The sequence below is a fragment of the Triturus cristatus genome, chromosome 7 (assembly GCF_964204655.1).
Source record: "Triturus cristatus chromosome 7, aTriCri1.1, whole genome shotgun sequence".
In the NCBI taxonomy this organism is placed as follows: domain Eukaryota; kingdom Metazoa; phylum Chordata; class Amphibia; order Caudata; family Salamandridae; genus Triturus; species Triturus cristatus.
The window spans coordinates 1,688,293,998-1,688,307,612 of NC_140590.1; the positions used below are offsets into that span (position 1 = coordinate 1,688,293,998).

Consider the following 13,615-nt stretch of genomic DNA (forward strand, 5'->3'; position numbering starts at 1 on the left):
AGAGGTCAAACTGAATATTAAATCTCGTAAAAAATATTTCAAGTCTGTTGATGAGTATTAAATATATGTGCTTGCCTGATATCTGCTCGACAGAGAGAAGCAGATCAGTGAATTTCCAGGTGTCATAGCCATGAGACAATCTGTGTACCTGATGTAAGGCGCATAGTAAAAGAGTGCAGCACAAGGGCGTTTCTTTAAAGTTAAGAATGAACTCTATCAGTGGTTTTTATTTTCTAGATCTTTAAATTTGGCATCACTAATATTCTGTAAAGGGTTACATTGCTGGCTTGAGTAAAAAGAAGACTATAAAAATAAGTTTGAGATGGTAAAAAGAAATGGAGTCATGGCCAACGGCTTGCGTTGCTGCCCAGAACCACTTTCTCTTTTCCGCACTCGGTGGAACCCGCCAACATTCGTGTGTGGGTTTTCTGTCATGTTCCACTCACATCAGAATCTCTGGTCAAGATGGAGAAGTCGTTCTTTATAATCCGCTACGGAAAGACCTGTTCATTATCACTCAGATAATAATAAAACCCACCATCGTCCCACAAACTTGAACAACTCATGTTCAGCTGCAATTGCTTAATCCATATTACCTCATGGAGCGCGGGAAGGTTGATTACAATGAAGAATGTAGGGAGGAACAGAAAAGCATCCCACTGGATACTAAATGGACTGCCATGGAACAGTGGCACATCTTTTCATATTTCCTTCATTCTTTTAATTAAAAACCAATGGACATTTTTATTCATCAATTTTCTGACTTGAGAGGGGGTGCTGTGCTCTTCCATTTTTGTGTAATTCTGTACAGTGATCTCTAAAGCTCCATCCCCTATGGAAGCTTCCGGCACTCTGTGTGCGGCAAACACAATGTTTTTAAAAAGTGGGAAGGTGGATCCAACTTCGAGAAGACGTGTGGTGCCCCTTGAACTGTGGAAGTCGTAGATGAGATATGGCTGAGGAGATGGACCAAATGACAATTTACAACTTTCTGTAGATCCAAAATGCACTTCCCTTGTGGGAAATTTGTTTGGAGTGATTTATTGTCCTTTTGGTCTGACAAGTGACAAGTGCTGCTCTGTGCAATCGCAAGATGCATGAAGACTGAACAACTTAAACCGATCTAGAAAACGTATTGAACCCCTTAATCTTGGATTATAGAGATCGCCAATCCAGCAACTTGGCATTGGAATCAACATAAACAGTCTGATCAATGCAGTCTGCACAAACCCTGCACACACCCGCTAACACACACTCCAGCAGGACGAAGAAAACTACAGTTGCACCCTCTACAGCACTAGGTCTGCAAAGACTCTAACAAGAGTTCAGTGGAGGCTGAAATGACACCCACCACAATACACCCCTTACAGACACCCCTGAAAACATCTCACCCTGATCCAGGTTTGGACCTTAGTTCACAATGACTGCAAATGTAGGGTAAACCCAGCATCCAGAGCAGCACCATTCTTTCCATATCAGACATGGTCTGTCGATGACCAAGCCCATCAGCGATCCTCTGTGGGCAAATCCACAAGGGCAGCCATATACATCAGCCAATAAATCCCTAGGGGGCCAAGCAATTGGGAGATATGTGCTATATAAAACTGCATATCATACCAATATAACATGTCTTCCTTTATGGATAGTCTGTGTTCAAATATTGTTCTTTCTCGTTAAACTCTTTGGATCAAAGCAAAGATATTTGTGCAAAGTAAGTGCCCTGAAATGATGTATTGTATTTGCATATTTTAAGCTCCCTATAAAAACCAGGACTGATGCTTAATTTAAGAAACAATGTTCACTTCACTTTGATGCCAAAGTGAATCTGAATGGTTTTTAATTGTAGGCTGCAGCAGGTTTCAATCTGTGCATTGAGACAAAGGCCCCAAAAGAGTCATTTTATGTGCCATGCAATGCAACAACTATATTTTCTGTGCGGAGTTGGGTAAGGGGGGAAAGAGAGGGGAGAGCCACATCTATTAAGATTGTCCTGGTGCTTCTATCATTCTTCCGCTGCTGCTGTCGTTCTTCCGCTGCTGCTTCAACAAGGCTGCCTTGCATGACACAGCCTCGTACCATGGTACAGAGGTAAGTGTGCATTGTCTTTCATAGGATTTCTACTGGAGGCATGCCCTTCAACAAAATCTTATGCCTAGGTAGATTCAGATAATCCCATGCATAAGGTGGGGCTGTGTGCTGCACAGAGTTAGCTTTTGATGGAAAGTCAGTCAGTATATCAAGCTTTGCTTCAAAACCTGTGGGTGTTTGTGCTGGTCTGCCCCAGTAATGCCCACATGACAGAGAGCAAGGCAAAGCAGCTAGATAAGGGCCCCTTTCCAGCACAGAAACATTTTGTGCTGAATATTCCTCACCATGTGCCATTTTGCGATGCTTTGCGTCAGGGCAAAGTCTTAGTAAATCTAGCCCAAATCTCAGGGCACAGGTGTCGCTGGAGGTACTTTATAACAGGCCCTGAGCTGGACACAAACAATATGAAGGCTAGGACCAAGAGAAGGGAATGAGAGAGAAGATAAAGAAATGAATCTGATGAAAAAAGTCAACACTTCGGAAATAGGACTAAGCAGAGTTGTCTTCTAAGGGATCGTTAAAGGGTAACAGAATCCAAGGGCACCTACAAATGGATGACACCTTCTTCGTGAAAGGGGGTCTGTTCTGTCTTGGCGGGGCACCAAAACCAGTGAGGCACTCTACTAATGAAAGCTTTTTTCTCCGCATCAGAGTGTTTATGCTCTCCTGTGGGTACCAAAACCCAAGGGGCACCTGGTATTGGGAGACACATTCTCTATAGCAGAACATCTGATTATGCCTATGAGTAGCAGAATGCAAAGGCATACCTAGATGTAGCAGAATGCAAGGACACCTCTTAGAAGAGGAACCTTCTCAGCAGCAGATATGCTGTCCTCTCCTGGTCCTGGGCTTCCAAGACCCATGTGGCACCTTGTATTCAAAAGTCCTTTTTCTCTGGCATAGGATTTGTTCCCATCTTGGTGTAAACAATGGGCACCTCAGAGGACCTGTTCTCTCTTCAATGTAACCTATGGGTTCCACGGAAGATATATTCTCTCCTCAGGGTAACCTCTGGGTTCCTCAGAGGATCTGTTCTCTCTTCAGGACAAACCATTGGTTCCTCACAAGAACTGTTCTCTCTTCAGGGCATACCATTGGTTCCTCACAAGATCTGTTCTCTTCTTGGGGTAATCCATGGGCTACTCAGAGGATTGGTTCTCTCCTCTGGGTAACCAATGGACTCCTCTGAGGATATGTTCTTTCTTGGGGTAACCCATGGGCACTTCAGAGGATCTGTTCTCTTCTTCAGGCAACCCATGGGCTGTTTGGAGGATGTGTCCTCTCTTTGGGGTAAACCATGAGCACCTCAGAGGATCTGTTTTCTTCGTGAGTAACCCATTGGCACCTCAGAAGATTTGTTCTCCCTTTGGTGTAACCCATGGGCACCTCAGAGGACCTGTTCTCTCCTTGGAGTAATCCATGGACCACTAGAGGATCTGTTCTCCTATTGGAGTAATCCATGGGCTACTAGATGATCTGTTCTTTCTTGGGGTAACCCATTGGCACTTCTGAGGATCTGTTCTCATCCTGGGGTGACCCATGGGCACTTGAAATGATCTGTTCTCTCCTTGTGATAACCCATGGTTCCTCAGCGGATCTGTTGTCTTATTGAAGTAAACCATGGGGGTACTAGAGGGTCTGTTCTTTCTTGGGGTAACCCACGGGCACCTCTAAGGATCTGTTCTCTTCTTGGGGTAACCCACGGGCACCTCAGAGGATCTGGTCTCTCTCATTGGGCTAACCCACAGGCCCCTCCTATTCAAAGGTCCTTTCACTCTGGCAGAGGATCAGTGTGCTCCTAGGGTCTCGGCAGAATCAATGGGACACTTCCTTCCTGACAGATGGTCTGTACACTCCAGGGGGCAACACAACCCTTTCTCTGTGGTAGTAAATCTGTGCCTCTCTCCGGCATAGTCCACTTGCCAAGTGATAATAGATGGAGTTTTCGCTGACTTTTGATGAGTATGACGATACAACTCACAGAGATAAAGATACAACCCTTCTCAAATATTATGCGACCTCTCGTCAGTGGGGCTTTCTTCAGGGCAGTAGATGGGTTCCCAGATTGACAGGCTTACCCATATGACGTAGGTCCTCGTCTCCGGGCATTATGTATGTAATATTGTACCCCGTTGAACACTGTAAGATGTATCATTCACAGAAGAGGTTTGAGGCACGGATCGCTGGGGACAGTTATCTACAGAAATAGTACTTGAAGAGGGTAAATGTTCCTGAATAATACTAAAATAATAACTGATCATCTCCTTCTGAAACAATCAGGGGATTTTCTTTCACTTAGGAGACCTTTTTTTAAAGTTTACAAAGGCTGTGCAACTAGATATCTCTTAGAGTGGGGAGTGCACCATCCGTCTAGCAGATTGGGAGAAACCATAGAAGTAGGGGGGCTTTTGTTGCAAAGAATCAGATTATCTTCAGGCTTTGCTTCAGATAGATGTTGAACACTAAACTTAAGGTGAATAGTCATGTCTTGCACAGAACAAAATATACGTTTCCATCTTAAAAAGGTGGCAAAGACTCATGACCCTGAAGCGTCCAATCCAATTCATATTTTAATTCCATTTCCGGTCACTCTCCAGTGCTCTCTCAACACTACCTTTATTCATCATGGTATTTGGGAGCCTAAGTGTGAAGAGGTCAATCAGAGGTAAAGCAGAAAGTGGGTTCCCTCATACAGTCAATACTCCCATTCCTACTCCCACCATGTGACTCCCCACCAGGTTTGCCTGAGAACTGTCACCCGTAATGTCCCACAGTGTCCTGCAGTTGCTGATATGTTAGTTTGGTGTCGCTTGGGTGTCCTGTTCCGCCATTGAGGCATCTTTGGCACCGCCATCTGGCACTCCCCATTGGGCTGCACCACCAGAATTTCTAATCATCGGGTAATAGAAAGGCCCTCAGATCCCCTCCTCTCTGTAAAGTTATAAGTTCAGTTCTTGAAAGTTTTTCAGAGAGGGGGCTTGGATCTCAGTGGGCCGGCAAGTCCTCTTAAAGGAGTGATCTCGTGGATCCACCCTGCCCCGGTATGGTGGCCCTCTAGATGGAAGGCGGTCTGCTCTGGACCGGTCAGGCGATCGCCCTGGGTCCCTGTAGATATGGGGCTTCCTGGAGTTGTATGGCTGAAGGCCTAAACCGGGATCCGTGAGTGAGCAGCGGCGGGTCCGCGTGGCATCTGGCTCAGGTGTGCTGAGAGACATGCGGCGGTCACGACGAGGGCTGGCTGCCTGGGGACGAGCTCGGTATGGGCTGCCGGAAGGTGAGGCCATTGGTGTCTCATCAATAAAGGTGGTTATTTCTTCTCGGCAGAAGAAGGCATCGTCTGCCCCATTGCCATCACGCATGCCCGCTTCCAAGAACTGACGCAGGGTAGAGAGTCCATCATCAGATTTCTGCCGCCTTCGGTGGTACTCCAGAAGGTCAGGTGGCTGGTGGATAGGCCCACGGCGTGGGCTTCCGCCCCGGATATCATCCGATGATGACCATTTCTGGATGAAAGGAGTAGTGCGTTGCGAGAACATGTCACTCTCGTCATGGGACATGCGGCGGGAAAGCGGCACCTGTGGAGAGAAAGAAAAGAAAGACTTAAAGTTATTTTTTTTTCCTTCTCTATTCTTACTTTATTATTTTGTTCCAAATATTTTATTGAGATCAAAAGACTTGAAGCTATAAAATAAAATATGTTCGACGACTTTAAAGAATAGTAATTCGAAGGCACCGCGCTCTGTACACCTTGTCATGACTTTCTGTTTCGATTTATTGCTCCCTACTCTTACATTTCTCCTGTCTGTCAGCACAACTTCTGTATGCTGGTCTGTTTTTCGATTTCCCTCATAAACAGAGCCCCTCCGATCTCCCTGTCTTAATTTCTACGCCCCTCAATCCAACTATTGTTCGCTTTAAAGGATGCATTGAATATGAATAGGGCTGCCGGTTTTATGGTATTTATTTTTTTGACATTTCCATCTGTATTTATCCATATTTATTTCTTGCTAATTTTATCTGTATTCATATTTATCTTGGGTTTTGTGAAAAAATTAGGCTGAAATTAGTATATTGCCACATTTATTTAACAGATAAAAATGCACTCATGCTTGAATGTCTGCCAGGTTTCAGCGCTGTGATCACCCACAGAAGATAAGTCAGTTCCCTTATATGAAAAATATGAAAATTTCAGTATCAACCTTGAGTATATTTACCTACTGCTGTTCAAGCCTCTTTATTATAATCCCTCTCTTTTTTAACCCCCTTACCTATCAATCCACACAGCTATTGGCTTGGCAGCCATGGTAGAAAGTATTCAGAATTACTCGAAAAGCAACGCATTTCTGTTTTGAGCCACATTTAAAAATAAATACAGACATGAAAATAAAGGTTTTCTGTCTAAAGTTATCTGTAAAATCAGTAACAAGCATTGGCATAGCTTAACTAAATACTTATAAGGTCCCAAAAGCGAGACCTATTGGCTATACCAATGCTTGTTTATAGAGGCACTACAGTTGAAGATTCTAAGGGTGGAAGAGCACTGCTCCGTTAGCAAGCATAGACACTACAGCGCTTCCAGCTTCAAAAGTAACTGCAGACACAAAAGAACATGGAAGGGGGGTGGGGTCGGTGAGTGCTAAAGCAACACAGGGAAGGCTGGCATATGGTGAGCACTTTCGCGGCCGCTTTGATGTTCTTAGTGGCCGCGCGGCTCACTGAGAACATCAGAGCGGCGCGAAAGTGATCAGCAGGCTGCCAAATGGTGCACGTGCCCGGCGCACATGCACTGTAGTTGGCGGCCTGAAAAGCACTCGTTTTCACTTCCAAATCCCGCTTTCTATAGCTCTCGCCAGAGTAGCGCTAAAGCGCTGGCTCAGGCGAGACCTAAAAAGGGAAAACAGGGAGCCTTAATTATGAATTCCTGGGTTTTCGGCAGCAGGTTTCCAAACGGCCTGCAACTCCCTTAAATTACCACCAGATGGCAGAACAAGCTTGCAAAATGCATTCATCAGACGTGTGCTTTCTAGTTGGTGCCACTGGTAGCACAGTGAACATTGGGCCTGGTAGAGAACTGGATGATAACAGAAAATCATTTGTGAAGGGAAATACAGAATTTAGAGGAGAGTCCATTGGCATAATTTCCACCACCAGAGGGCTAGCCTAGAGGATGAAATTCTCTCGGAAGATTTTCGTCTGAATCTACTACTTCCTTCATCGGACTGAGAACAAATTAGCATATTTGGTGACATCACAGGAAGTGAAGTCACATAGACATTGACATCGATGATAAAAAGAGAAATAACCGAGTAAATAATAAAAATACTAGTACTTCGTGTGCTGGATTGGGTGAAGATGGAGTCTGCCACTATTACTGCTTCCTGTGGCCCTCTGCAAGCTCCCATGGATACAATGCTATTTACTTTCAATCCCCAACGGTGCTCACTCTGCCTGGAGACGCTTGTTAAATATATATATCTTCCTGGACGGCAGCGACAGCATAACTATGTCTGTGTCACTCTCAGGTGTATTCCTGGCCTCAGATAACCTTCCTGAAAAACAGATGGGTCTTGACAGGAATTGCATTAAAAGGGTTACTTGGAGGCCTTGCACTACATATACTAGGTACTGGGTGCATCACAAGATATGTGTCCCAAAAAGCAATTCCATGTGAATATTGGTTCCTGGAAGGTGTACTTCTTATTTTACAAACAGGCACTGTCCACTGCACGTGCTGCGTGGCCCGCGCTGCAAGGGTGCAGCCGCGGTACTGCGTTCACTGGGTTCTTATGACCCGCCATTGCATGCACTAAGTCCTAGATGCTTTTTACTGAGCACAATGCATCCTAGATAACCCCCATGGCAATCCTACATACACTGGGCCTACAGGCTCCATGGTGACAGTGCAATCTGGATTTTGAATTATGTTTTGTCGTAATACAATAGTCTTACAAACGTGCTACAAAAAGCTACTCACAAAACTACATGCAGAGTTTCTGCCTCTCCTATCTCTATTTCTGTGCAGAGCTCTCTGTCCCGACTTCAGAGTCTCCACACACATTGGTATACGTTTTAGTAGTAAATGCTGAGGAACAGAGGGCTTGGCTGGAAAAAGGGGGATACATGTGGCTAAAGGAGAGGGATTAGGGAGGAGAAACAAGGGGTGCAGGGAGAGCCGGGGAGGGCGTAAGGGAGGGATGTCCACCCACCCACAAAAGAGTAAGCCCATTGCTGCTATCAAACTGCACTTCTAAAGTTACCCAAAACAGTAGTAAATTACTCCATCTCAGAGCTAAAGTAAGTCCAGCACCACACATAGCCAACCACTTGTATTGCAACCCCCTCCCATAGAAAATAACAGAGTTAGGGACTTGAAATGAACCCCCATAGGAGATTACATTACATTAAATTAAGTAATTCAAAATATTGAAAATGTAAATACCTTTAATGTAATGTTAATAAATATAAAAATAGCACATACTCATTATAAAATAGTTTAAGAACCTAATTTGAATTTAGAAATTAATGTAACAATTTTTTTAATTAAAATATAATAAACTTACTTTTCATTTATTCTATACTTCACTTTTGAATAAATATACTTCTACTAATATTACTACTATTTTTTTTCAGTAGTAACTTACACTCATACATTAATCTCCACCCTCTTTTTCAGGGGGTGGAGGAGTGTAAGTGTACACTTTCGAGCAACTTTACACTCCAATTATGTAAATAGCCATAAGTAGTAAAGTTACTAAAAAGAGTAAATTACACATGTAAATTACTCACAGCTGTAATTTACTTTGGTGAATGGTCCCACCTTTATCAAGGGTCCTCCATTACCTAGACTGTGTTGTTGACTTCCCCTAAACACACATACACCTAGCAGCATGCATTGGGTGCAGGAATGTATCTGCAAACTCTGTTGCATAACACAGGGTCCTGTGCATTCATCTTTAATAATACTGGGTGGCGGGAATCCCTACCTGCATGCACTGTATCCTTCAGGGTCCCCAGGACAGCCCAGGGCCCCGATTGCCTACACTGTGTTCTGGATTCCCCGCCCAGCACAGCACAAGCCCACCTAACTGCATAAACACAAAATTTGCCCTCAGAGGCACCCACTTCCTAAATTTGTTCACATTGGTATATTGTATATTATATAACAAATGACAAAAGACAGCATTTTCCTCCTCTTGCATATCTGTTTTAGGAACCCTTGCACTGCGTCCTTGTAATCTGCTACTGAGTAACCTTGGCACAGTGTCCCTCCACCGCATGTACACGTTTGATGACTTCCTGTGCTTCATCCAGTAGTCCAGTGACTCATATATTGCAAATACCTACCAACTTTGTCCTTAAGGCCATTGATAGAGCGCTTTCAGCACTCTATATTGTATGGGTGCACTATACTCATGGTTAAAACGCACTCACATGTATTCTTATTGTTTGCAGTGTTTTATGATCATTAACATGTATTCAGTAGAGTCATTTAAACATTCATTATAGCGAAATGTTATAGTATGACTATGTATGTATCATAATGCCTGCATATATAAAGCGCAGGACAGTCTTATAGCCACATAATGTAACTGTGTTTGGTTTAAGTTGCCCGAGTTCCTAGGCCCAAGACTATAGTTGTTTTTGCACCTCCTTAGCTTCTCAAGAAATAAATAATTAAATGCATGTTGTCTTTGAGAAATAGCAGTGTTCTCATCCTACTGCAGGTGTCGGAATACCTACTCGTTATTTTCATATTGGAAAAGATACAAGAGATGCTTTCAAGAGGGTTGGAAGCGAGAAGGGAGGATGCCTTTCGTGTCTGGCTTGCCTGGGAGCCAAGGTCAACTCGATGAACAAAGAAAAATTAATTAACAGAGCATGAAACTCGCCACATAGAAAAAGTTGCAATGGAAAGTTTTACCAGAATGACTCAGAAACAATCGAACTCTATTATTGTATGATGCGCAGGGACAGAGAGCCAGACTTCTGCTAACTTTCGGAGAGAAGAGAGCATCTTAGAACTAGCTCCTAGCCTTAAGCATTTTCACCCATTTGACGTGAGTACCTCTTATGAAGTCAACACGTGCTGACACCTTTGGGAATTGATGGAAGGGTATGAGATAGCATCTCCTTCTAGTACAGCGTAAGGACAGATTTGTTTTAATGAAAAGAGGTTTAGACTCTGCATCCATTTTGAGTTGTATTCTGATTTTGGCATTTACTATTATCTTTCTTTTATGCCAAATCACTTATATTCGTAGAATCGACTCTGTATTGATTTTTCTGTATCTATTTATGTTAATTTTGAGATGTGTAAACATCTTATTAATCTTGGCCTTATAATAAATTGACAACCCCAAAGTCGGAGTCTGTGGTCCTTTCAGGTATGATATATTGATGTATTGTCATGAAGTGTTTTTTCCCCTCCACCACTTTTAGTAGGTAAATAAAGACCATCGGCGCTACATTCTAGGAAGAAGACAAGGGCGCAATTTAGCATAATCACCATCCTTTACAAGCACTGTGTATCAATTGTACTTAAATTCATACAGTGGGCCATGGTATGTCTCTGCTGCACCCACTGTATATTGCATACACATTACATTAGTCTCTTAAAGTTATCAGAGTTCCCCGGCTCACCTGATGCCGTTGCACCTGCAGGTAGTGCACCCTCTCGCTGGGCCTTAGGGGCAGGAACTTGCCCTCTTTTGTTTCAGCCCCAATGAACTGAGGAACTCGCTTCATGGAGGCCGTGCCGTTGGCATCAAAGCGCACCTCACATAAGCGCCCATCCAGATAGTTGTCACGTCCGTTGTCTAGAGTGGAGAAAAAGACACCAGATGAATGTATAATTCCTCTGTCTTTGAATATAGTTCCTGCAAACCACCTCAGGGGTGCAGGGTACACACCTCACCGCAAAGGATGAATATGCTTTTTCGGGCACATATTGTGTTTATAATTAAGGCTTCCAGTTTTCTGTTTTTACAGATTTCTACAGTTAAAGACAGACAGAAAGCAATGTGTTTTCTGTCTGCATTTATTTTTAAACGTGGATAAATACAGAAAACTGGCCTTCTTTTATGTGACTCTCTGTGCTGTCTTTCATGAATTATAGCCCAACAGCTGAGCAGAAGGACAGCATGGGAAGTTAAAAAACAAGATGAAACTTCTTTAAATAACAGCATATGTCAACATACATTTGTGGTATAATGCTAATATTTATCTGTGGATGTATTGTTATGTAATATTTGCAGCTTAAATAGCTAAAACACGACAGACACAAAGTATGACTGCATGTCTATCAGTTGAATAAATACAGAAATGTACAGTTTGACAGCATCATTTATCTGCAAAGCACTAAATAAAGATGGATGAATAGAGATAAAATGGCCCAAAAAAATATGGATAAATACAGACGGAAATGTTAAAAAATAAATACCATAAAATCGGTAGCCCCATTTATAATCCAAGTCAGCCACATGCCGTCCTCCACTCCAGATCAGATTGCATGCAATCATCTTGACTTCCCTCCAAGTCTACATCCTAAAGGCTTTTCTTACACTCCATGAACCATGTTTAGTTTTTCTACTGAAGGCAGGCGCAGATGTGCCTGATGACTCATCTTCCCTAAGGAGGCACACGCATTGTTTGTCTTGTCTTTTGGTGCCAAGTAGCTTGCCATGTTTTAGGATGGTTCAGCTCTGACCCAGTTCATCCAAGCATCAAAATACATAGCCCCAGGTGATCACTAGCTCAGTCCTCCTTTCAGTAGAGAGACCTGCCCAAGCCTTTCCCATCATCCATTAGCAAAGGAAGTGAAAGCACTGAATTTCCCATCATCCATCTGCACAAGAAGTGACATCATGGCATTTCCACATCATTCATTTGTGCAGGAAATGACATCACCTCTTGCCTTCTGCCTACTTCAATCAATCCTTCAGGGCTTCTCACCACTTGGGTGTCCCCAGTAAATGGCTGATACATAAAAGGGTGTTGCCTGTTTTGGCCTGTGGACCCAGGGACAGCACTGGACAAGAATGCCTATTTTACTGAAACTTACCTCACGCTGTCAATCCTCACAATCACACCCAGATCTGGATGATACCAGTACTCACATAGCAGTCACACAACAAATACACCCAACTTCGGACAAATCCCGCTAACTACCACACACTCTCAAACTACAGAAATCTCATTGCAGCTAATGCCCATTAACCTTTGCTCTATAGTACTCCATTACCAGTCATCGCAGATCTCAATACCTATCACAAGCTTGACTGATGCCCTCACCCCACATCGTTGTACATCCTAGACATCCTTCTTCCCACCGGCTACAGCATCATAGTTCTGTACCCAAGGCATATAAGTAACACACAACTCAATGGAGCTGCTGACATGCCATTACCTACTCTCTTCAAACTAAACCACTGCCTTCCAGGCTCCTGGGTTCAACTAGGATTTCATTGATGAAGTTACAGATTTCCTCACCGCCTCATCCATCAAACATTCCCATACTGCACTTCAACCTCCCAGACAGCACACGCTCAAAAAAGCACAAGAAACACCATCGTCAACCCCATTGACATACTCATCGTGATACGGCATTTCACGCATTCAACAAACTCCAAAGGCCACCTTGTCTTTCCAACATCACCAACAATACCATGCAAACCAACCATACCTCTGTACTGGAATCACCACTTTGCCACACCTATCTCCCTGCTTAGTGTCCTACCAACAAATCAAGGTCAACAAAAAAAGAGAAGACTAAACCTTCAGGTCGTTCAAAGACTTCTCCGTAGACAACCTAATGCTTGAATTCATCTCCTACCCTGCCAACTCCACACCAAATGCCAACAATCTTCTAAACAACTTCAACACTTTTTGGGAAAACTATGCGAACATCCACACCTTAATTAAAACAGGCAAATTGCAGGCCAAAACGTTCAGCATCCTGGTACTCTAAAGACCTTGCTGACAATAACAATCTTTCCACAGACAGGTGGAAAATGGAAGAAAAATAGAACTGCTGGTGACCTCACAATACTGAAGTCTCTTGGGACATCATGCAGATATTTCATCTCATCAGCCAAAGCAAAGTACTGTACCAACAACACCACTGAAGCCACCAATGGAAGCCAAATGCTTTTCAGGACAATGAAGCACCGCATCAACCCTCTGCCAGACTCCCCGATCCCTCATTCCACAGAAAAGTGCAATGTCATCAACCTCTTCTTGAAAAATACATAAGATATGAAAAGACATCAACAACACCCCGTCAGCTTCCTCTCTTATGCCCAACCCGTCCCGTGGAGTCTCTCAATTGTCAGCCTTCAGAGCCCTATCTCTCCCAGATCTCACTTTCATACTCAACTCCTCCAAGTCACTTCTTTTGAAAATGATGTCTTATACTTGTGCTTCATCACTGGTCTCTTTGGGGATGTTCTCTCACCCCTATTCACGACTGTCCAAGCTTCCCTTACTCCTGGCATCTTCCCAGTAGCTCTCAAGACCGGATAGATCACCC

The 13,615-nt window shown here is 43.5% G+C and overlaps 1 protein-coding gene across 2 annotated transcripts in view; it reads right to left on the reverse strand.

Annotated features, from left to right (window-relative positions):
• Positions 1-4,645: 4,645 nt before the first annotated feature.
• The window catches only part of GPR162 (G protein-coupled receptor 162), a 164,284-nt gene continuing 155,314 nt past the window's right edge, over positions 4,646-13,615 (reverse strand). For both annotated transcript variants that reach the window (XM_085619854.1, XM_085619855.1), the window contains exons 4-5: positions 10,729-10,904; positions 4,646-5,663 (exon numbers count right to left, since the gene is read on the reverse strand). In XM_085619854.1, coding sequence (XP_085475980.1) covers positions 5,028-5,663; positions 10,729-10,904 — 812 coding nt within the window. In that variant the 3' untranslated portion in view covers positions 4,646-5,027. The remainder of the gene's footprint in view (positions 5,664-10,728; positions 10,905-13,615) is intronic.